Consider the following 25,202-nt stretch of genomic DNA (forward strand, 5'->3'; position numbering starts at 1 on the left):
AGGCATAAACCGGAAAGAAAAATAACAATGACGAATTCAATGAGAAATTATACTGACACACGCGCGTAAGCACAAGTAATATTAAAAGTACAGTGGGATCCATGAGTATTACCCTGCAAATTGTCCATCACTATGTTCACGCACTTTATTTGCCCTAATAAGAGCTTCAAGAATTAAAAGAAAACTCAAAACAAGCTGTTGACAACTTCTGCAACATCATACATAAAAATCCATCGCTTAAAAACATATAGGATGTAAGAGAAATTTTAATGAAAATAGTCATGGACAATTTGCACGATAATACTCATGGATCCCACTGTACATTGTATTCTGACAGTTTATTTATTTTTTACTAAAACTGTGATGTAAGAAAAGAGTGACAATGTCTATTAACTACACATATCCTTATACTATATTGTTTGACGTTTTTATTTTACTATTGCAGAAAGTAGTGGCAGTGACACACAGACTAGTGGCAGTGGAACTGGTATTTTTTTAGCATTTATTTCTAGTTACTTTTCCATTGTAATCAGCTACACTGGTTTATAAATCTAGGCGGGCGGAAAGCAATTGTCAAAGTGAAAATTTTTGATCACATTAATTCTGTAGAGTTCTCTAACCTAAAAGTACACGCTCAGTAGATTTTCCAATAGTGAAGGTGGTGGGTAAGTATAATAAAACTAATTAATGAATGAAAGAATCTACAAAACACAGAACAGCTTCTGTACACCCCCCTCCCCCATTCGAGACTTAACTTGCTTGTCCTCACTTGATGTTTCGGTAGAATATATTTCTGTGGTAAGGAGACTCGCGAAACTGAAATTCGTTAAAATCATCGATTTACACAAGTGGTTTCCTACGGATACGTAGACGTATTTCTCAAAATATGCAAAGAAACTATTTTTTACAATATATAGATAGAGCTTTGTAGAACATATCTTGATTGAGAAGGGATAAGGTAGTGGTAAGAATTTGAATTTAAAATTTTGGGTGCGTCAGCACTAAGGCTATTTTGCACCCGTCACATTATACGGGGTCCAGCCCCTTATCGTTACACATAACAACTCTAACGTTGCAAAACTAAAATCATAAAATATTCTGACTTACGTTAAAAGCTGAGGCTGTAAAGGAGCACTCAGCACAAATAAGGACAAAACACAGGACAACACAAACAAAATTATACTGGCCACGGGGCCAGTCGCCAGAGCCTCGTTAGTCTGCAGTCCAGGGTGTACTACGTGGAAGCAGCACTCCTTACACCCTGGTAGTGGTAAGACAACTTGGCATAATTTCTAATTGTTGGATGCTAATCTCGACATTATACATGCACATACTAAGGATGCATAATGAATACTTGTTGCATCTTTCGGTAACAGTTTACTATCCTTCGGACACCTATGACTTCTTACTTTTGTCTATTTTTGACATTCATACTTACCTGTCTGCTTCGCAGAACATTCCGTGAATGGTTTTTGGTGCTATCCATCCAGAATCGGTGAGAAATTTAAATTAAAAAATTATTTTCGTTTGAAATTTTTGAGTCCAAATTTCCCACAGATTCCTGGCTCCGCCCCTGGGGTAATTGACCTACCGCCCCCAACCGCTAACGTGGCCCCGCCTCCCCAGCTTTCTATATAGACTCCCTGCTAAAGGCATGTTGGAAATTGGCCGGAGTCACCTGCCACCAAATGAGCCCCAAACTTTTAAATTTGAAGAAATCCGTTTGCAGGATATGGAAAACTTACCTGAATTTCACACAAAACGCCTTCCCGATGTTAGACAATACTACAGAAACTTATTACAGTAAGTAGTTTCTTCTGTAGAAATGAAGAAATCTGTCCGAAGGATAGTAAACTAGTACCGCTGAACACACAAGTAGTAATCAAGATAAATGAGAACCAGAAATTTTAGGTTCTACTTTACAGAATGAAAAATCAAAATTTTAGGTAAATATGCGATATCGCCCGAACGGATTTCTTCAAATTTACAGGAGAAAGTACTTACTGAAATCAGTTTCTGTTTCCAAACACGTGTTTTTGTAACTGAAGACGGTACGTTTCCGCAAATGGTTTGTGGGTCTATGAGAGAATGGTGTGTGGGGCTACACATTTTTCTTTCTAAACCAATTTTTAACTTGTAACCTAAACGTGACCCAACCTAACCTAACCTTACCGGAAATGGTTCGTGGGGCTGTGCGTCCATGGTTTGTCTAGCTACATAGGTATTTTTGGGTGCAGTGGGGTGGAAACACTGCATGCTAACTACGGTAGTGAAACTGTGACCGCCATTTTGCATGTTACCGAAGGCAAAAAGAAACGAAGAAAACTTACTCGATATTTTGCAAATAGAGCTTATTTCTGTGAAATAAGCGAAATGCCACCTTCAACAATGTTTCTCAATGCAATACGTAAGTACGAATATTCAAATTAAATGAACTAGCAAATTTCAGGCATCTCGTCAGTTTACCAAAGTGAAGGTTAAAAATGGTAGTACTGCAGATATTTTAACCTTCCAATGCACACACTGCAGTTTGCAATATGTAAGTACTACTGGTCCTTATCCCTTCATAGGTCACGCGAGAAAAATTACGTTGATGGTGCCTCCACTGGGTATTGAACCTGGGACGATACAATGCGATGACGTTGCCACTGCTACATTGGGGAGGCAAATGAAAAAACTAGTTTATTTTGCAAATAAAACAACTGGTGATTGAAAATCTTGTTCATTTCTCATGGCACTCTTACAAATGTTATGCTGATGGATCTCAATGGTCATCTGAATTCAAGCTGTCCATCTATTGAGTTATTTTTCCAGGGGGAATTTCCAGGAATAGCTGTTTTTTCTGCTTTTCTTCCCTTATGTCCATTGCAACTGTTCTCTTATTGCACAAATATCACAGTTTAATAGAAATCAGAAACACACTAATAAGCAAGAAGGTGCCCTTCGCTAGTTGCGCACAGACTTGGAAACCAGGCCTTTGACAAAATGGCACCCCTAGTGGCTCGAAGATCTGACTAACACTGGAAAGAAAATCGTGAGCTAATGGACGAAACTCAGAAACTCGGCTAGACAGAGGGAGGGTGTTGACAAATAAATCATTGATAAAATGGGGACATTAAAGCCACGCACCTGGAATTAGAGACCGTGTGTCACTGATGAAGGGTTAACATCGTCACTGATGAAACCTAGTGAACTTGGCGAAATATAAGATACCAAATCTTATGACATGCCGAGGTGGGTATTTTTTATTATTGTATTGCATGTCATAGCCCTAATTGCTTGTCACTTGCTCACACAAGTCCCTTCCAAGGACTGTGATTGAGGTTCATCGTGTTTGAGAATGGCAGGGCAACTTAAGACGGAAGGGAAGATGGAACTTACCCTGTCCGTGCATGCAGAGTCTTGAACCTCTCCAGCTTTGCTCTGATCTAATCTAATCTGACCCCTTTCCAATCACTGCCATTTTTTTTCTGTCCGTATTCCACAACCACACCTCACTCACACCGTCAGTGACCGGATATTTACCTGTGGAATTTCCTTCTCATAATCATCAAGTTGCGAGACTCATACCTACACCGACAGACATTCCACGATCGTTAGTTGTTTAGTGGCAGCTTAAAGTTTGATGCAAAGTGTCTAGAATGGAAGATGATGATACATCACTAGAACATAGAGTGAAATTTGACAAATTTCTGATATGGCCTACCCTGATGGCTTAGGGGTAATGCTGTAGTCTTGTAATCAATGAAGGAGTACGATGGTTTGGATCTCACTTTAAACTATAGGTCCACTCTTGATTAACCCATCTGGTGGACATGAACAATTACTATTTTACACACTGTGACTAAGGATGAGGTAAAATAAGAGGAAAGAAGTAAAGGTATTTATTTTGATGGAGCAGTAGTCCATATCCAGGTCGTCAACAAATGGCCACTTGCTGAGAAACATATATACATTAGTATGTGTGTGCAAAATTATTATGATGCTAGAGATGTAATAGTAATCAGTAAACCCCTTCAGTAGTATGCACTTCTAGACACAGAATTTCACCCTAGTGGAAAATACATGTGCATAACAATTGGATATGGAGACTTACTTATTCGATTCTCTTCTACCGTCAGGTGTAGAGGTTGGATATGAAGAAATTGCTTCAAACTAGCTCCTAGCCTTTTTCTCTACACAAAAAGGGAAACTTCTGTATGTATCAATAGCCTTATTTTAGAAGGAATCCCTATGCTTTGATCAAGTAATGCTTGAACAATTATTATGTGTAAATAAATACCAGCACATGTGGATGAGTTGTGTAAAAGTAACACTCAGTGTGCAATAGAAAAAATATAAGTCTGTTTTATTATGTATGAATGTATATGTGCACAGACATTGCAGACAATGATTTGCTTAAATTCCAGTGAACAGTTCCAAAGATGATGTCTGAGGCTATAGTGTTTCCAAAATCTGCTCAGAAGAGATTGCAAGAACTTGCAGAAATTTTGACGTATCGCCATCCTGTTCCACCTGATGAAGTTAAGATTATGTGGCTACACTACTTGGAATTGTCAATAAGAGGTGTAAATTGGAGAGCAATATGGAGAGTTCCAAAACTGCAGCAGAAGGTGTTGGGCATTAAATCTTCACATGTCCTTGTTGAGGTAGGTAATTACACAATAAATTATCCCCTTCATGCATTGGTTAGACTTTATTTGCAAATATTTTTCTTTGTTGGGTGCTTCTCAAAAATTTATTCGCTTAGTCAAGGCATTTGAGAACATGGGGGTAGGCAGGAAATTTTTTTTGGGGGAGGTTCATTCATAATTGTTCCCATTAAAATTTCATAATAATAAAACAATTTTATACCATAATAATAATAATAATTATTATTATTATTATTATTGTTATATCCTTGATGGAGCTTACTCAATCCAGCAGATGAGTAAATATCCAGCACTTTTTTTTTCATTATTTTTTTTCCGTACAGTGTGTACTGAAATGCACAATTATTATACTTCGTCATTAAACTTTAGATACCTTCAAGAAAAAGCTTTAAAAGTTAGATGGAAATTTTAGTCATAAACTTATTGTTGTTTGACCTTAAAATTAAATTTTTGGAATTTTGAAAAGTGTGGAACCAGTTATTCTTTTTAAAAATGTAGCCTGGTGCATGGATTGTAATCATGAACGTAATGTGCTACGAAACTGGAGATCCTAGGTTTGAACTCCTATCAAGGGAGATTTTCGACTTTATCAGACAGGGAATTTAAAAGCTGGAAAGGGAATTTTTGGGACAATCATAAGGGAATTTTCAGTCTATACAGAATATTCCTTGTGACGCAGGAACAACACTGGAAAGAGGACAGCAGAAGTGAAAATGGAGGGCTTGCGGGTGGGCTACGATTCGGAGAATAAATCCTGTTTCACTCAAGTTTCAGAATTCCAAATGTATGAAAATTCTAGCTCAGTTGTTTCAACATTGTCTCCTTGTATTTTTCTGATGCTAAGAAAAAAAAAATGAAAATTAGTTACATATTTTGGTTTCTGAACTTCCATTAATCCATCATGTCAGAAGTTGCAGGAGGGGGGGGGTTGAACCCTAGAACCCCCCCTCTAAATATGGCCATATTTGAGAATGAAGCATTGAGATAAATATCTGGATCACTTGCATTGAAATCCCTTGTACCAAAAAGAGAGGTATGTTCCATAGTTTGTGTTTTTCATTTAAGACTATCTTATGAATCCTGCATTCAAATTTTTGGGCCTAACACACACAGAGTCCAGCTTTATACTAAAAGAAAATTGAAGAAAACTGATACCCCATGAACAAGTGAAGTTTTATATTTTGTGACCTGGCAGCAAAATATAGCAGAATGGAGATCAGAAGTGGAACAGATTAATGAATAAGTATCAGCCATTGTAAACATGTCAGTTTGTTGACGTTTCTGATAATGTTTTAATGAAAATGGTAACATAGACCCACTATGGAGTTTTCTTTTTCACAAGTGGAGTAAGCGACCATCTTTTCAATTTAATGTAACAGAAAACACCAAGAAACTCTGTGAAAGCAGTGATGATTTTGAATTGCCTGATGATATTTGGGATTCATAATTTTTAAGTAAAAAAATTATGTGATCAAAATTTTTATCTGAAATAAAAATAAAACGACTGCTTGTTTTCACAGTTAAGTTGCTATATTACAACAATGTAACATTGACAACATCCATTGTGTATAATATACATATATATATATATAATATTAACTTACGTTTTGCGAGTATCGAGGTAACTCCAGCGACGTTTCGGCACGCAACTGCTCCCTTCCTCAGGCTGCTCACATAACGTGTATGGTTAAAAACAGTAAAAATCTAAAACCCATTATAGGTACACGTCAAACTACCATGCCGTTTTCCCAATTAGAAACTGTAATAGCCAAAAGAGAGAAATGTTGAACATTTCTTTGAATTATCTAACTTGTTTTGCCAAATGTGTATGTCAAGATGAAATGTGGAAGTTATACAGTTAGTGCAGTGTTAGTGTGTCACATTCAGCACCACTTACTTTACTAGCAAGGAAAGTAGATAACTAAATGAAAGGCTCTTTCAGCCAAATTTTTAATTTTTGGCCATGTTATAAGACTCCTTTGCTGAAAACATTCCTGCTTCTCTCTGCTGTACTTTAGTCATTTTTCTGGCATCGTTACTACATACAGCATGAAAAATAGTAATATCAACTTATTATGTGTTTCTGAAGTAAACATACACTCTTCTATTCACACTAAGTGTGCGAAAATACACATGATGTGTATGCAGTGACTTACCCAAGGGGAGAATTGGTGGGGTCATAACTCTCCATTTAGTCTAGCATTCCCAAAAAATAAATATGAAGTGATAATTCATGTACCTTGTTTCTAAATACACAATTTAATTTTTTAAGTTCAGTCACCTGGTTGGATCAAATCCAGTGGAGTTGAAAGATCAAACAGACCGACTGTTTCTTAGTGATATAACATAGTTGCCAGATCTACCAGTATTCATCAGTGTTCATATGTATGAAACTTAAATGATATTTAAAAGAAAATTTTATTTGTTATGGTTGCTTTCTTTTATATTGTAGGTCAAGGATGTTTTCTGTGAAAATTTTTCCTTTGATGTGCTTATTATTAAATGCATGTCTGGCGAAATGGTGGAAGGAAAAAAGTCAGCATCATTTTTGGATATATTTCCCACAGTAGATCAAGAGGAAGCTAACATTGGCAATGTTTTATATGCTGCAGAAGCATTAGATCATTTCAGGTACGAAAAATGCATGGTAAAGGTACAGCTTTTTCATTTATTTGTTCTGGTACACTCACAGTTACTTACTTGGTACAATTTTCATTAATTTATTTTTAAACAATAATTTTATGCATTGCTTGAATTCCCTTTTTTGTGTGCAAGCTTTTCATCCCAAATATCATAAGTGCTAAGATTATTCTCTTGCAAGCAATAAAACTCTGTAGTTTGATCTATGTTAAGCCTGAATTTTCTGTACATACATACCTACAACAACAAAATATCACTATTTTGCAAAATTCTTAAAAGAAGTAATATTCCTTCTCAAATGTTTAGAGGTACTTTTTATACAATAATTAATTCTTAGGATTTCTGCATACATATTTGAGCAAATTGTTTTAAGTATAGATTAGTTATCTGTATCTTCAACATTGTACACTTGTCTTCTCTCTATTTGTAGGTACTTTTATGAACAGATATGGACACCACTCGATGAAGGAATGGAAGTCACAGACTGGCCATCAGTTTATTTGGAGTCCAGAGTTCAGCTGTAAGTATATATATATATTTCATTTTTGTATCTTTTGATGGATTGTTCAAGTTTGGTGCTGCCACTTAGGCAATGAAAGCTGCACACTGCCGATGCCTGGGGCAGTTCGTCCTTCAACCCACAGCCAGAACGCGTACCATTTCCTATCCTTCAAACACCACAATCTTCAGATAACATTTCTGCTGACCTTTATTTCAAAATCAGAAGTAGTTGTATACACATTATTTAAAAATAAGTATGTATTACATGTGAGAAGTTTTCCAACCAATGTTTCATGCGGCTGAGTTTGTTAAGTACCAATGCATAATTTGAAAGACACGCCATAGAATTTGCACTGCATTCAACGAGAGACTTATCAAATGCTTCCCAATATGCAGGTTAAGTTGCAATTTCATATTTGCCACACCACCAGTAGAACTCATGTTGAAATTGTCAGACAGTTACTTCTAACAATAATATATTCTTTCATATTCTAGATTAAAAATACAAAGTTATTTATTACTTATGTAAAATGAGTATCTATTTTGTACACAGACAATGTTTCGGGAACCACTGTTCCCTTCTTCAGGTCCTATATCTCGGCTATCCGAAAATGGCCATAGCCTCATCAGATCATACTCCTCAGAAAAAGGAATTGGTACAATATGGTCAAGGTAAAACTTGAAAAATGCTAAAATCTTTGCTAGACCCATGATCACGGTTATTTGTTAAAATAAACACTATAAAGCCTTCCGTTAAAAAACCCAGTGCAAGTTAAAACTTTTAAAACAAGAAAAAAATGCCCTCTTATTGCACCATTTCCATGCGGTCTGCCTCTACTTTCCTTATATGATTGCAGAGATATAGGACCTGAAGAAGGGAACAGTGGTTCCCGAAACGTTGTCTGTGTACAAAATAGATACTCATTTTACATAAGTAATAAATAACTTTGTATTTTTAATCTAGAAATACTAAAGAATATATTGTAGCGTGACATCGGGTAAGGTACGGGATCGAGTCACGCCGGGACGTAGCTCAGAAAAATACGATAGGTCTTAAGTTTGACCTACCCTTAAGGAAGCTGATGAAGGATTGTTGGGAGCCTGTGATGTTGAACGCCTCTCACCCCTTGCTGTAGGTCTGGCCCTCGGCGACGGTTGCAGGGTGACAGGTGCCTGCTGGAGAAATCGAAGGTGGCGATAAGAGGCGGCAGGCAATTCGGCGACTTGATTTTATGGACTGCAGATTCTCCGGCTGGCTTTGGCTAATCTTCCTCCGTAGTCTGGACTGCTTCTGTACTTCTCGCTTGTTGCCGCCTTTCAACGTCGCGATCTCTCAGCAGGCCGTCGTCGTCTTCTCCGTTGATCAGTTTGGTGGTGATATTGGAGCGAAGTGAGAGATCGATTTACCGTCTCCAGGGGTTTTATACTTTGGATTTGAGTCATGACTTGGTGGACTTTGCACCTCCAGCTGTGCACCTGGGGTATCCCTGGATGCAGATGGAAATTTACAGTGGAGGTGCACTCACCGCTGGCGAGGGCCGTTGCCTTGCTGACTGTGCAGAGCCGAGTGGAAAATTCTTGTTGCTTGGCTCTGCATCCGGTGGAATGTGGGGTGAATGAGTGTTCAACTTGCGAGCTTCAGAGCGATGTTTCAGGAAAATTGATGTTTCTACCTTTATGCTCCCAATTCCTTCATCAATATATAAAAGTGAGTAAGTCGCACAAACCTGAAGTATGAATGTAACAATAATAATTTATGAAGAAATCTTTCTGAACCTATTCAATGTGTAATTTTTTTTGTGTGTGTTTTGTATCTGAAAGAATACATGTTAGTAAACTGGAGTAATTTATAATTAGGAAAAGAGACACGGTAGTAAATAAATACTGATAAACTAGTACTCACTTTATCCGCAAAACTGCTTTTTCTTCTTTGTTCAAAGAAGAAGAAGAAAAGAAAGAAGAAGACGAAAAAAACAGTTTCGTGGATAAAGTGAGTACTGCTAGTTTCTCCATATTTAAATTGGGTTAAGTTCAGAATGTATGAAAATTTCCTTTCTTAAATGTTGATGCGGAATTTTAATGTAAACAGGTAGACTAGAAATTCATTTTTGCCCAATAATTAGTTGTAGCCCTAGTATTACAGAAATTATAAGCACAGTAGCATAGTAAAAAAGAAGGTAAAGCTATCCCCTGTGCATTGCACCATATGCCATGGTGCACATAAGGGATGGGGATGGAGGGTCCCACGCATTCTTAATGTTGGCCATAAATAATATGGTAAGAACAGCACCACAATCCAGTTGCATTTACCTCCCAGAGGTCACCCACCTCCATGTTACAGAAAAATAATTGTATTAAATGTATGTAATGTTAGCATTTATATTTTGTTGAATATATTCATAAATACATGGAGAAAATTGGAAGCACTCCAAACACATTGTATAATACAAATAAGCTGCTTCTGGGTAGCAGTAATCCATCAATAGACACCTCTTGTAATTAATACTGGGAATGTGCTTGTGTGTCAAACATTCATGCATATATGTAAACTTCCTTAACATAGCATCCCATCTCCACTTTATCTTTACCTCTGCTGTTTCTGACATTCTGCCATCATCATATATATGTGTGAATGTAGTGAACCAAGTTTTGCCTGTTTACATAGCGGTGGACATTTCTTTGAAGTGCTAAGGAAGTGTTTATTAAAGTTGAATACGCTTCGGGATAAGAACTGAACTTGCACAAGTTCGTAATGCCAAGAAAGTTTTCTGAGACCACATGGATCGTGTGAAGCGTCGTTGCCTTGTCGATAGGTCAAAGCATTCCACAAATACAGAGCAACCATTCAGGATGCACCATTTTCCAGGATGGTCACACTTTTTCATGACAATACAAGGCACTACAGTGCTGCTACTTCTGTCAAGAATCTTCTGGGAGATACGGGAACACAGATGCATTCTGTACTGAGAGGGAAATTTTACCATATCCATGCTTTGAAGTGGTCACTGCAGGGCATTAACAAAGAAGTCCACACCAATGCTAGAAGATGATATGTGTACAGGGATAATACATTGAAGAGTTTTGGCTTTGGTGATAAAATAATTTGAAAATAGTACATATCGTGGCACTTTTTTATTTATCCACATGGCCATATATTTATGGTGAATAAAATTTCAATATTTCAGTACAGAACTAGACATATTTCAGGATCAAAAGCAGTATATAAAATGTCACTGTGGTGTTAAAATGGCAAATAAAACTAAATTTGATTTTAAGAATTACACTTGTTACACAAAAAAATATTTCCCTTCTAATAGCACTTTTATCAGAGTATTCATTAAATGTATTCCTGTCTAAGGGAGTTCATTTTTGCTTCTCAAATATTTATAGCAGAATTAATCAATTTTCCATGATTTGCAAACACTCAGGATAATTCACACTTCAAAAATTGTTGCATTGGTAAATGAACTGTAATTTCGTGTTTGAGTTTATTTTGCATAATTTCATGACAAAAGATGTTAGGAAAATGCACCTCACATGTTTAAAGAAGTGAAAAATAAAGTGTTATTTCAAATTTTGTGTTTTCATCAAAAAACAAAATACCAGTATGCATGCCTCTGTACAGGTTACCTTCTGTGATCTTCATCTGGCTACACTGCAGCATCCATTACCATCTTTTATTCTAACGTGATAATGAGCTAGGCCATTTATTATAAAGAGTTTTATTTCATGTGGTTAGAGTTATTTGCTTCAATTCTGATATGTACTTTTCAGTTCCTTCTTTATGTAAGTGTTAATGCATTTCTATTTTCAGTCAGTATGACATTGAATGTGGAAATCTGTCACTGCGTGATGTCAACAGAATAAGAGACCTTCTCCAGGAAAGTGCAAGAAATCAGATGAGGTTGAGAGAAATGGAAGATGCTGATGAGGAGGATGAATATGGCGTACCTTTACTTCGAATTCACCGAAGACAAGAGCAGATAAGAAAAGAACTTGAGGAGCTCCAAAATCCTGTTCTTAGGTTGGTTTTGTTTGTATATTTTTGCAAGATTTATCGATATCTATACCCATAAATATGAATATCTCCCTGAATAACTTTCCACGACACTGTAATGCCATCTAAAAATTCCAGATCAGCATTCCTAGCTGAAATAGAGATTGAGATGATCTAGTTGAATAGAAATTTATTAAAACTTCTCCTTAGATGTCATAGAAGATGTGGTTAGTACATTATAATTATCTATAATAATAATAAGTACTCTGGTAATACATAGCTTACACTATCAGAGACATACAAATGTTTGCTGCTGTTTGTGATCATATGGTGTGGTCGAGCATATTAACTACAAATCATAGCTGTGGAAAACTTGTTTCAGTAAATTACAGTTTTTTTCTTCAAACATGTAATTGCATTGAAAAAAAGAAAAACACGTGCCAGTATTTTGATAAAATTAACAAAAGTAAATCTGATATTAATAATTCGGGATTTAGTTACAAATAAAATAAATTGCTCTCTTTTATCTTAGGTATCTGGCTGCTAAGGAAAAAGAAGAACACTCCAGTCAGACATCCACAAGTGAAACAATAATTATTTCTCCAGTGGGTACTTTTGATGTTGTTCAAAGTTTTCTGCAAAAAGTGAAGAATAATGTAGAACCAACTGAAGAATTAAGGTAAGGTTCCAATGCCTGCTTATTTTGATGTGCTTTCATTACACATATGCAAAGACACAAGTTCCAAGTTGCTTACAAAATTGAAATTTCTTACATTACAACTGACAGTCTTGCTCCTTCTCCCTTCTCAAACACATTTAGTGGCTGACTTGTGCATTGAACTGACCTCCGTGGTTAGCACGATGCCAGGGGTCTCGGGTTTGAATCTTGGCAAGCACTCCCCTAGGGCACCCTTGTTCCTGTATATAGTTTTCTATTTGTATTTTTGAAGCATCATCCTATGAATTGCATTTATTTTCTTGCTGCTGAGTGCCCCTTTATTTGTTTCCCAATTTTTCAATGAATGTGAAGTTTTGTATTTATGTACTTAGATAATTGGTTATTTTTCTTTCTTCAGAATGTGTCCATCCCTTCAGTCAGCTTTTTTATTGGAATCCTCGTTTGACAGAATGCTTCTGCCTGAAGGAAAGCATATTGTGCAAGGATTTGCTGAAACAAATGAATTTAAACTTATCAGAGGTACTATTATTTTAATTTTGTTCATTTGTATCATCTATACTGGCATGCTCAAAAGTGAGAGATCTTGCCCATACTGAGATTAAATAATAAAAAAAGTTAAATAGATATGCAATATCTGTATATCAAAATTTTGTCATCTTACTTGTAGCAAAAAATACTCTATTTTTGTTTGAGGGTATGAATAATGTAGTAGCAAATTAATGTACTGAAGTAAAGTACTTACTCCTTATCCAAAATAGGGTGAAAGACAGCCAAAAGTCAGCCTCATTTGCACATAGTACTTCCTGGTAACTTAAATGTTGGCCAACGAGACTCTGGCATCTTGATGGACAGCCGGTACAATTCTCTGTGAGGTCTTGTGTGTTTGTGACTGTCCCTTCATCCATTTCATTTTCATTGTTGGGATTAGCCAAAAGTGGCAGAAAATCAACGTAAAAAAAATTAAATCAAAAACTTATCCATAGAAATGTGTTCCAGAGTGGATACTGGCAGTCACCATCAAAATTAATAGAACTTTGATAAATCATTTTCATGGACGAGTATTTTATTCCAGTATATTCATCACGCACTTCATTAAAAACTTGTCCTTCACAGTGTTTTAAGTGGAGGGGAGAGAAAAATTTGCTTAAACATCCATTTCATTGTAACATTGTATAGGCACTTCCATCTCCAGCTATTCATTATTACAGTAAAACCTCGATTTTATGTTTTTCAGAGGACCAAGTTGAAAGAACTTATAATGCGGGAAAATGTAAAATCCGGGAAAATTTTGTAGCATTTTGCTCTACTGGGACCATGAGAGTTAAATGTGTAATGCGGGAAATTGTAAAAACTGGGGAACTTGAAATCTGGGTTCGACTGTACTCCAAATATTGATTCAGCTTCTCCCCATCAAGACAAATTTTCAGGCGTATGTCCGTTTTACTGAAGATTTGTTACCAAATTCACAAGGGAGAAAATATATATTGTCTTGAACATATAAATTCTTTTTGTTTGTTTTGACAAATCATTCTTCATTATTCTGTAATATTCCTCGGTTACATATGTTTCGCAAACAAGAATAGTCGTAGAATAGAGTAGGTTTCTTGTAGTAGCGTATGCATTTCAAACCACGCCACTGATCCATTTAGTATTTTCTCCCATTATATCTAGTTTCATGCCAGTGAATATCTATATTTTATGTTTCAGGTTTGGCTTCACCAGATTCAACAATTTTATCTTCGAGGAATTCTGGAGTTATGTTGTCATGGTGTAAGAATAATCTTACACTAGAGAACATTACCTTGGATGCAAGTGACTGTTTCTTAGTTCTTCGTGTTCTTCGCGGGCAGGTGCTCACCCTCAAGAACTGCTGTGTGGTTGGTTCAGGAAGTTATTCATCTCAAGGCATTGTTGTATGTGAAGGAGGGAAACTCCATGCTGAAGAAACAGAATTTAGAGGATTATCAGTTGCTCTGGAACTTCATGCCTTGAGTGATGTTACTCTGAAGTCCTGCACAATATGTGATTGTGATGTTGGTGTACAGGTAAGTGTACATTTTAAAATTCTTGCAGTGTATGCTGGAGCTGTTCAAAATTGGTGTATTCTGAAAATTTGACCTGGTTTACCACAACAATTCTTATTTATTGCACATTTATTTTATATTAATTAGATATAATATAAATAAGGCATCAGTGCAGTTATGCAAATAAAATGAAAACCGAAGTCCGACAACTTCAAATTTTACCAGCGGTAATCCAGGTAACATGGGAGAATATGCCATTGGTGCATGTGGATATAAACTGTTGATGAAACATACCAATTCACCCTTTTCTTTCATTGCTAGATTAGTGAAAGCTTATTTATTGTCGACATCAATGGTATAGTGGTCAGTTGGTCAGTGTAATGTCCTACCATGCCAGAGGTCATAAGTTTGAATTCTTGGTAAGGCATCGATATATCTTTGTGCTTTTCCCATCATCTATTTTACCATTTCATTTGTCATCATTAGGAACCTGCATATTTCATTTATGATGGAAACATGAAATGTGAAATAACATGCTATAATGTTCATTTTCATGTTTTTGAAAGGTGTGAGCTACATTTTCTTACCACATTTTGTCATGAAATGATACAAAATGAACTTCAAAATATGAAATATACTCTTAAACACAAAGTTTCAATTTTATTTACCAGCACAACACTTCCTGTGACTTATGCAAAATCACAGAAAATTGGTTACCTCTGCTGCAAATATTTGAAAAGCAAAAATGGACTCCACAATTGTTAATTGAACCTTCCTTTTAAGCAGTTGTCGTTTGTTCTATGGTTATTTTATAACTACGTGTATAGTGATGAATAAATACATTTTGCTTAGTGGAAATTTAAATAGACAGTGGTTGATATCGGCTGTTTCAGAAGACGATAAATTTTGAGGCAGCAGCTTAAAACTTACCAAGAAATTGAATTATCTGTAAAACGTGCTTGCAAAAAAAGTGTAACACTATTACTGTCATCAGGCATGAGCATTTTACATTTTAACAATCCATGTCCATATGAAAAGAAACAGCTTTTAATATTACTGTTTACATGATGTGAACAGCTGGGATCTCAGCTAGCATCTATGTGGCATCAGTGTGGCTGCATCATAGGCTTACTTTTACCACATGATATTGAAAACACCATGAACATCAGCAATTCCTTGTGTTGTTAAGACCAAGCTGTTTACAGAATACATATTTGGAACAAGAAGTCTCAGTTTTATTGAAAAATTCAGTAGAGCTCAATATGAGTTAAGCCATAGTGCCTCAGTCGGTAGGGCATCTGACTGCCAAATGGGAGACCTGCCTTCAATTTCCATGGTGGGCATCTCCGTGGAAATTTTCCAAACAATGCCCCTAAATGCATCTCAAGGACTCGCCCAGTTTCTAATCAGTGGGTACCTGGATTAACCTATTTTCTAGTTTTTACTTAGAGTAGAAAACTGTTTTGAAATATCTCTATAAAAATAGGCTTTATTTATTGCATTAAGATTGAATTCCTCATATCATACTTCATGTTGCAGTACAACAGCCGATAATGACTATCATGGTGGGCTACATAGAAAGTTACAGCAGGGTAGTATATATTCATTGGGTGGAGTATTTCCAAACCAACTTGTTAGTTGACTGCCCTGACGTATTTCTAAGAAAGAATTCATACATATATGTAGGAGCAACACAAGATTGGTACTCAAATGAAGTCCAAGGCAAAATTGAAAATAAAACACACAATAGCAATAATTTTATTACAGTATATTAAAAATAAATTTGATACTCTTGCATTTTTTGAAAAATTCAGGACAAGGAATAATACAAGATTTGTAAAACAACACTGTCTCCTTCCTCTTTTCTCCACCTTGGCAACTCAACAAATGCAAAGCAAATTTGTTTAAAAAGGAGGAAGCACAAATGTTAAAAATCAAGGAAAAGTTTCTAAGATTTTGCTTCAACGGGATGGTGAAGTTTAAATGTGTAATGTGGGAAAATGTAAATTAAATGTAAGTAAAACCTGGCATCGACTATTTTCAACTCTTACTTGCATGTGCTGTCCAATGACTTAAGAGCACAAAGTAAATTGTGCTGCTACAAAACCTGTAATAGAAAGACAAAAAATTATCTCCATGTGTTGACTCTACAAAGTTTTACGTAAGTGTGGTTTCTTTCAGATGGAAGAGGAAGCATTTTTGACCATTCAAAAATGCTCAATATCTGGCTGCAAGAGATATGGGATTCATAAAATAGTCAATGACTCGTGTGCAGATGAAGAAATGAAGCTTGGCTCAGTAGATCTGATAACCAAGTAAGTTATGTAACGCACACACATGCATGTAATATTACAGTGATTTTGAATGCTTTTTGGGCACTGGCAAAAATTTTCACAGGAAGGAATATGTGAAAAAAAATTTGTTTCACAATCTCTCTCTCTGTGTCTGAGTAGATATGTGTGATTTTTTAGGTAAATCCCCAATTCTTTCATCAGTATATATTTTGTAGGCCATTTAACCCTGGTGAAAAAGTAATTTAGAGCACTCATTTTTTATGGCAAAGTATTATCACATGTAGTTTACATTCGAAAGAAAAATGATCAATTGCAATGAGCAGATAAATCACTTGCTTGATGAACACAATTGCCTTTGCCTTTTCAAATTGTTTAAAAGCTTCAGAACTGCCTTTGCTGCTCTTTTGTATTCATCTAATGTTACGAAGCATTCTAATGTAAAATGGATTGAATGGACCGTGTCAGTAAACGGCTCAGGATGCTATCGAACATAGAGTAAGCAATAACAGGAAGATTCTCCTGAGAAAGTCATTGGTGAGAGCAGTGTGTAGTAAGAAATAAGTTATGACCCAGTTACAGATCATAACTTGCCACTATCAGATTTGGTTGGTCCAATTTGGAACATGGAAACCTTATGAGTAGAACATTGGTGTGAATTGGCCTCTCTGCATCGTCAAGTTCAATTACAATCTCAGCTGCAGCCAAAAACGTTGACTTGGCTGTCAAGTAGCCTATTGCTGCAGAGAGGGTATTAGAAGTTAAGCAGGCATGGGTTCATTTGCAAAAAAATCTGATTTTTCCTCATAGGTATATGTGAAAGTGCATCCTAATCCATGTTCGAGGTAAGAAGAAAGAACAGTTTATAAAAAATATTTTAAATCCACTTTATGCTGAGATAGGCCAATTGGACTGAACCTACACTTTAAACTCGGCTCCAAACCACTGTGTAATGTGCCCCTGCCGGAAATCAAATCTGGTACTCCTTGATTATAAGTGTGGGCATTACCACACTCCATGTTAAAGCCTGACCTAATGAAAGTTTGATGCAAACCAGAAGGATTTTGTTGCTTCAGTTTCCCCCCCCCCCCCCCATTTTCAGTGATACCTCTAAAGTGTGAAAGAGGTCTATAGGTTAAGAACATGCCATGTAGAAATGCAATGTGACAATAGTTGTTTTTTTTTAAAAAAAAGATACTTAATTCGAGGGTTACAGCAAAAGTCATGGTAACTATTTTTTTCCACGATAATGCGGGTCAAGCAAGAAATTGTAAAATATACAATTGGAAGGTCACGATATATGCTAATATTTAGTGTATGAATTTTGAATAACGTAGAGATCTGTATCAGGATAGAGAAAGAAGCAAAATACCCGCAGTCACAGGTCGCCCTGAACATTGCATGTCTGAAGTTGCTTCTCTTCCATGCCTGAATGCTGCTGCCCACCTCGCAACAGTTTGGTATAGTAGAGCATCACAAGCTCAGTGTGACATTCTCTCGCATTCCTTCCACTGAGAACTGCTATTTCCACATAAGAACGCTGTTCACGACAGGTCACATTTATCCTGCATGACTTAAACATGCACCAACTTCCCACTTCCTTGAGTTCAATGTCCTGGCAGCCACTGCCATCTATAGATCGACCACAAGGAAAAAAACCTTGGGACGAAAAGTCCCTGTGCAGCTTTCCCTTCTTCCCTTCAGCTCGGGCCATAAGGTCCACTCTCCCCCACCCCTACTCGCGGGAGTAAGGTGCACAGGAGTTGCGGGTCTGAGCAGGTTGTTTTGCTCATGGTTCTACTATAGTGGCATCACAGTACATTGCATGTGACGGGGTCTCCATTTTATATTTTAAAATTTCTTGCTGACCCACATTATCGTGGAAAAAAAATGGTTGCCATGACTTTTTCTGTAACCCTCCTATGTTCTATATGTAGTTAAAACATTTTAAGTGCTTGATGCTAAAACAACTTACAGAATATAATTTTTTTTTCTTTCTTTCTTTTAATGCTAGTGAACCTGGAGTTTGCATGGAGGATACGATATTGAAAGACAATCAAGAAGCAAATGTCCTTATTATTCAGGAACCAGTTGTCGGATTGCATGATTCCATTTGCTCTGGTTATGGCTCATATGAACACTTCCATACTTCACTGGTTTTATCTCCAAGCAAAACAGAGGACATTGTGGAAGAAGATTTTGAGGATTTAGGATGTCGACTTATGGTTTAATTTTTTAAAGTTTTTCAGTGTGACAGATTATTTTACTTACACTTCTTATACTCTTTATTTTCGTAGACATCCTAAAAAAATTGGCACATTTATAAGCTTTTGTTATTCAGATGTCTTGTAATATTAATTAATACATACAAGAGAATTAGAAGATTACTATACCTTTCCTGATTAACTGGTGCTAAATATATGACAGACTAGAGAGTAAGAATTTTTAGTCAAGTTAGGATAATCACTATATCTAGATGGTTAGTTTAGAACAAATTAGCATGATATTTCCAGTCTATGAGATTTCCCAGTTCAGAGTATATTTTATTTGTAATGTGGTTAGAAATATTTTTAATATACTTATTCCTATGTCAATTTTTCAGTGCCAAGTATAAATGAAATAACAGGCTATAGGAATAAGATGTAGATTATCCTCTTTTTTATGTGTGTTTTATTTTTTTAATGTTTTTTGAACACTATTTGTATTCTCGAGAAAGTACTTTGAAATATATGGTCACTAGTGCACATTAAATATTACACAATATAAAATTCTAGTTTAACACTATTGTTAATAGATATTAAACAAGTGTTACTGTAGTGTTTTCTATATCAGAGCTTTAATATTTGCAAAAATATATGTTACATTCATATAATATTTTTGCTGTCGGGTATTTCATTTAGATTTAGTAACATTTTAGAGCATTTAAAATTTATATTTGTATTTGTCATTAGCCTTTAGCAGACGACTGGGATACATGTCTTCCCAGTACTATGTGGCAGCAATTAACATGCCATTTCTTCAAAATTACACATGATAATTCAGTTCTGTCTTTTTTCTATGAAAAAAGGTATGAAGGTATGGCATACTCAGATCACAGAACTATACGTATATCCATTGTTACTATTATTAACAAATGGAGTTTAAAAATGCCTTTGTTTTCCCTCTTGAGTATTATGGGATAGATCTTATAAAATTGGGTATTACTATTCAACCACTGCTTTTTGCTGACATATTTCTCTTTGACGTATAATAATGAGAAAAAACATGCAACAATTAGAGGTCCAGCAGGAAATGCCCAATTTCAGTTTTTTTTCTTCATATTTTCTTTTCCAAAATTGGGGGACGAGCATTACATGTCCTCAAAGAGTGGTGGTCTTTTGTCATGCTTGCCTGCAAATTTGGTCCATCTAACATCCATAGTTCGAAACTAGAAGCTAAACTCTGGAAATTTTTCTATAAGTTGGTAACACTGCTGCTCTTATACATTGTTATTATTTTCCCCACTACGTATCTGCCTATTTTCAGTGAAACTTTTCATGGTTAAATTTCGGAGTTGTTGTTGTTCTTCTTCCTTTAACTTTCATTATTGGGAGGTACAATGTGTAAATTTCACTTCTGCTAAAAGCCCTGTCATTCCAGGGGGGAAAAAGCATCTTTCTACGACAATTAGTTCTCAAGCTACAATTTTTTTTGTATATCATGGCAAGTTTGAAAAGCATCTGCTTGTAAAGTTCCTATCTAGAGAGGCTAGATACACGTGCGAGGCTCCATCTGCTAAAGGTTAATATCACGATAAAGGTTATATAGGGTGTCCACCGTGAGACTCCAACATTTTAAAAAAAATATAGTAAAGGTAAAAAAAGGTAAAGTGTTCCCCTGTGCATAGCACCACGCCATGAAGGCGTATAGGGGGTGCGGGGGTAACGCCCCACACTTTCTTGATCCGGTCGTGAGTGGGGGTGATGTGATCAGCATCACGCCCCTGACCGCCTTTACCCCCCAGGGTTTCCCCCAGGTGCCCATGTTATTCGACGCTGGGTAGGCGCCGGGGCCGCTTCCACCGTTAGAAAAGTTCCCGGATTTGAACCGGCCGGGGATCGAACCCGGGACCTTGAGCATGGTAGTCAGACGCGTTACCGACTGAGCCACCGCGGCCACTTAAATACATTTAATTTATTTTTTAAATAAATAAAAAAAAAATATAGTGGAAGGGAAAATGTGTATACCATCATTACTATACATGAAGATGATGATGTAAGTCACAAAGTTTTCAGTGTAATTCACAAAATTCAGTTGAGTGCACTTGCACATTGGCATCTTTGGTGGCATAAAGAATGTCTAACCTGTAGTCAATTTCATGCCATATCTACTGTGACAGAGTGTATGCCATCTCTTATGCGATGTTTTAAGTCCATGTCGTTAACTCTTGTACACTCTGTCTTTGACATACCCCCACAAGAAGGAATCTAAATGGATGTTGTTTCTACATACCAACACACAACCTGTGCACACTCATTTGAAATTGCCATTTTAGAAACAATTTATTGTTTTAGCGCCACTGTGTTGCGAACTGCAACATTACCACGTAAACATTTTTTGAGTTTCTGCTTCTGCTGCTATTGGAATCACAACAGTATGACCTGAAACTAAAAAGAAATAAACTTTAAAAATGTTGGAGTGTCACGATGGACATGCTGTATAATATAATAAGTATCAAATGTACCATCAAGTATATAGATTTCTCAAGCATTTTAATAAATTAATAGATATCATTAAATTGTGTGCTTTATTTTATCTAGTATTGCGTATTGCTCTGTGAAATGCATTTGGAATGAAAATTTATCAGTCTGGTGAATGTACACTCCCTGATCAAAGTATCTCAACACCTATATCCATGACACACATTCCAGTATTGCACATGAAGATGGGGCAGGTACACTGTTTTACTTGATTTCATCGCCTGCTCTCTCAGGGAGCTTAGCACCAGGCATGTGATTGTTTCTGGAGGAATGGCAACTGGTTCTTCCTGAATAGCTGTAGCCAGACCAGATACTGTAGTGGTATGAAGTTTAAAGCAACGTCTATGTTCTAATTCTTCCCATTACAGTGGTCCAGATGTATGGAAGCCGGACCCTGTAGCCGAGTGGTTAGCACATCGTGCTGCGATGCCAAGGGTCTCGGGTTCGAATCCCGCTCAGGCTTGGTTGTTTGTGAATGTCCATTCATCAATTTCATCACTCATCCCTATCTTCGCAAATTAGCCAAGAGGCACAAAACGCGAAGTAAAATAAACTAAATAAATCAATCAGATGTATGGAAAACCTGGTTAAAATTAATATTTTGGTCTATGACCTCTAAATACAGATTTTTTTAGTGTATTCTATTATTAGGGAAAGAAAACATTATTGGACAATATTATGATATTTTAATGCCAAATGCGCTCACCATACAGTAAACCAAGTCGTATGCGTTGTACAATGTATAAGACATATAATTTTTATCTGAATCAGTCTCAACATCAGCCAGTTACTGGAGGGGAGAGGGGGCGTTTTTGGAAGTTTAATACATCCTTTTGAAGCACCTTTCTCTGACTGCCATTGGTTGCCGGAGTGTGGACATAACTGGATTGGAGGAGTAGAAGCATTACATCCATTTTTTTTAAAAAAATCTTTCTCTCTCTCTTTTTTTGTCAGACAGCTGGTCTGAGCCTAATGTTCTGGATATTTCTTTATATGCTTGCTCCGGGCCTCTTGGCCTCTTCCGACGTTTGTCCTATCGACAGAAGAGCAGCTGAAATAATCGCTGGGCCAAGTATCTTGTAAGCTGAAGCTTGCATGTTGAACCAAAAATAGAGTAAGAGGTACAGCTATTTTTTTTTATAGTGCTATAGGATCATGGCACATCTGTTGAGGTCTGTATATTCCTGTTATATGCACCACTTTCTCGGAGATCTGAAAAAAAAACCTTCTCTGCATTTCTGTCGGAACTCCCACTTTCCCCTTGCTTCGGTTCATCTACAATGATGCCTAATTCCTTCCTCGGCTTGTAAAGTTAACTTCTATTTATCAATGTGACACATCGGTGAGACCTTGAATTTCAGTCGAGTATTGTTTTATTCGAAATAAATAGGTCACACATGATCATATCTTCTGCTTTCTTTTCTTCATCGACTGTTTGTTTGCCTTTCAATGCACGTGCTATTTTTAGATTTGGAAAGGCAAAACTGGAATGTGTCCAGATTTTCGTTCCTGCTAAAATCTATTACCTTCATATTTTTCGGAGTCTTGCCACGCATAACACTTTTGTGTAGGTCTGGTCTAAGTAAGCACATTGCATACTATTCTATGAGAACTGTGGTTTTCTTTAAAAATTGAAACCTGATACGCCAGCAAAATCTTGTCATTGAAGGTCAGAGATTTTGTCAAAAAGCAATTTTTCCTAGTTTCTTATATTTATAGTGTATCTGAAGGATCACAAGAGATGCGAAGAAAATGTCTTGTGTCTTGAAATCCCTCTCCGTGGGCCCTCTGCTTATACTGAGTTTGCCCATTTGTTCCATCTCAATCCTAATTAAGAAGAATGAAGATCTCTGTATTTTTAAGGGACACTCAAAATAACTGTCTCTTGCAGTTGTAGAAGTCTGCACACTGTATGGTCTAGCATTGACTGAATGGTAACTCCAGCAGCTAATTCAGTTACATTGATTGATTTGGTATTTTAAGTTCACTTGATGCGAAGATAAGCTAATCGGGACTAGTCCTACATTTTATGTTAGGATCCGAACCACTGTGCAATGTGCCTCCACCAGGTATTGGACCCGAGACCTCTTGATTACAATGGCATTACCACTACACAAACAGGGAGACCTGATTCAGTTCATAAATTGCTTGATAGCACTTATTCTTGGCTTGCAGAACCTGGTTATACGAGGGGTATATGTTTTACTGCAAGTTTGAGCTGTTAGATATAATAAGCAATTTTTGGAAAGAAATATGTTACGTATCCAATAACATTTTACAACTTTTTATGAAAAAGGGCAAGAACAGGCAAAAACTATTAATCTACGAGAAGTATCGAAATGAAAAAATCTGAGGCGTTTAACACCAACTTGAGTTCCGGCTCATTAACAATTCAACACTTCATTAAACCAGATTATAAAAGTATCTCCTTAAAATTAAAACCTAAAGGTAACAAAAACTAAGTTTCAAACTGCAAATGGCATCTGATAAATATTTATAATTGTAAAGATATAAAACTAACTACGTGGAAAGCAGGGGTGTAGTGAGACTCATGGGGCTCCCGGGGCAGACTACTCAAGTAGGACCTCCATTTACTGCTATTACAGTGGCTGGATCTACCAATAGAAAAAAAACATAATTTTAGCATGTCTGGTGTAAGCAAATATCATTCTTTCCTTTGATTAAACATTTTTACAGATGATAGAGGCTAATAACAAGTGTGAGTACAAAATAACTAACAAAATAGGTGAAATACAATACATTGTTTACTCTTTAACAAATTAAGATTGGTTATTAATTACAGTACTTACATTATCATTTACAATGTTAGACTAAAGACTTAATGATTTATTTCTTAATTTTTTGTCTGCAAAAAGGCATTGATTACATTGTTAATACAAGGTACATTCAATATATAACCGGAAAAGTTGTATAAAAATCGAAAATATGACCATGTTTGGTGTTTCTTTGTTATTTTGTGGTGGCGTCCTAGAACTATGAACAGATGGGCCTGGCAGGGTTCTGGAAATGAGTTAAACAAGATGGCGGCACCCTTGCAGGTTTGCACCAACTTGGAGCAGCGAAGTGTCATTAGATTTCTGTTAGCTGAAGGGTTGTAACCAATCGAAATTCACCGTCGGATGGCAGTGCAATATGGTGAAAGCTGTTTCAGTCGAACACAAGTGTATGAGTGGGCAGAGAAGTTCAAACAGGGTGTAACAAGTGTTCAAGAGTCGCCACGTCCAGGATGCTCTGTCTCTGCAGTCACGGAGAACAACATTGCGAGAGTTGACGAGTTAATACGGGAAAACAGGTGTATTACGGTGAGTGAGATTGCATCAAAGATGAACGTTAATGTCGGATCAGCCCACCATATTGTTCATGATGTACTGATGTTCAAGAAAGTGTGTGTGAGGTGGGTTCCAAAACATTTGACACCAGAAATGAAAGACAGGCGAATGGATGTGTGCAGGGAGCTTTTGCGACAGTACGAGGAGGGATGTCTTCACTGTATTGTCACGGGAGATGAAAGTTGGGTACATTTTTACGAACCTGTGTTACAATAGAGTGGCGACATTCTTCATCTCGAAGACTCAAGAAAGTGTGAGCTGAAAGAAGTGCTGGTAAGGTCATGTTGACTTTGTTTTGGGATCATAAGGGAACAATTCTTGAACATTAC

General features: G+C 36.6%; 1 protein-coding gene across 3 annotated transcripts; it reads left to right on the top strand.

Moving 5' to 3' along the window:
* Positions 1-538: 538 nt before the first annotated feature.
* Positions 539-20,627, top strand: nesd (SHC binding and spindle associated nessun dorma). Of its 3 annotated transcripts, none has more exons than XM_083139018.1 (10): positions 539-665; positions 4,410-4,649; positions 7,105-7,283; positions 7,723-7,812; positions 11,608-11,817; positions 12,323-12,469; positions 12,867-12,988; positions 14,177-14,514; positions 16,675-16,808; positions 18,799-20,627. In XM_083139018.1, exons 2-10 carry the CDS (start codon positions 4,425-4,427, stop codon positions 19,013-19,015), a joined length of 1,662 nt encoding a protein of 553 aa, XP_082995144.1. In that variant the 5' UTR covers positions 539-665; positions 4,410-4,424; the 3' UTR covers positions 19,016-20,627. The 3 variants fall into 3 exon arrangements, with proteins under 3 accessions (XP_082995144.1, XP_082995146.1, XP_082995145.1); XM_083139020.1 differs by lacking the exon at positions 539-665 and adding an exon at positions 779-798; XM_083139019.1 differs by lacking the exon at positions 539-665 and adding an exon at positions 907-964.
* The last annotated feature ends 4,575 nt before the right edge of the window (positions 20,628-25,202 follow it).

This window comes from Lepisma saccharinum, chromosome 17, assembly GCF_977018435.1.
Source record: "Lepisma saccharinum chromosome 17, izLepSacc3.1, whole genome shotgun sequence".
Classification (NCBI taxonomy): domain Eukaryota; kingdom Metazoa; phylum Arthropoda; class Insecta; order Zygentoma; family Lepismatidae; genus Lepisma; species Lepisma saccharinum.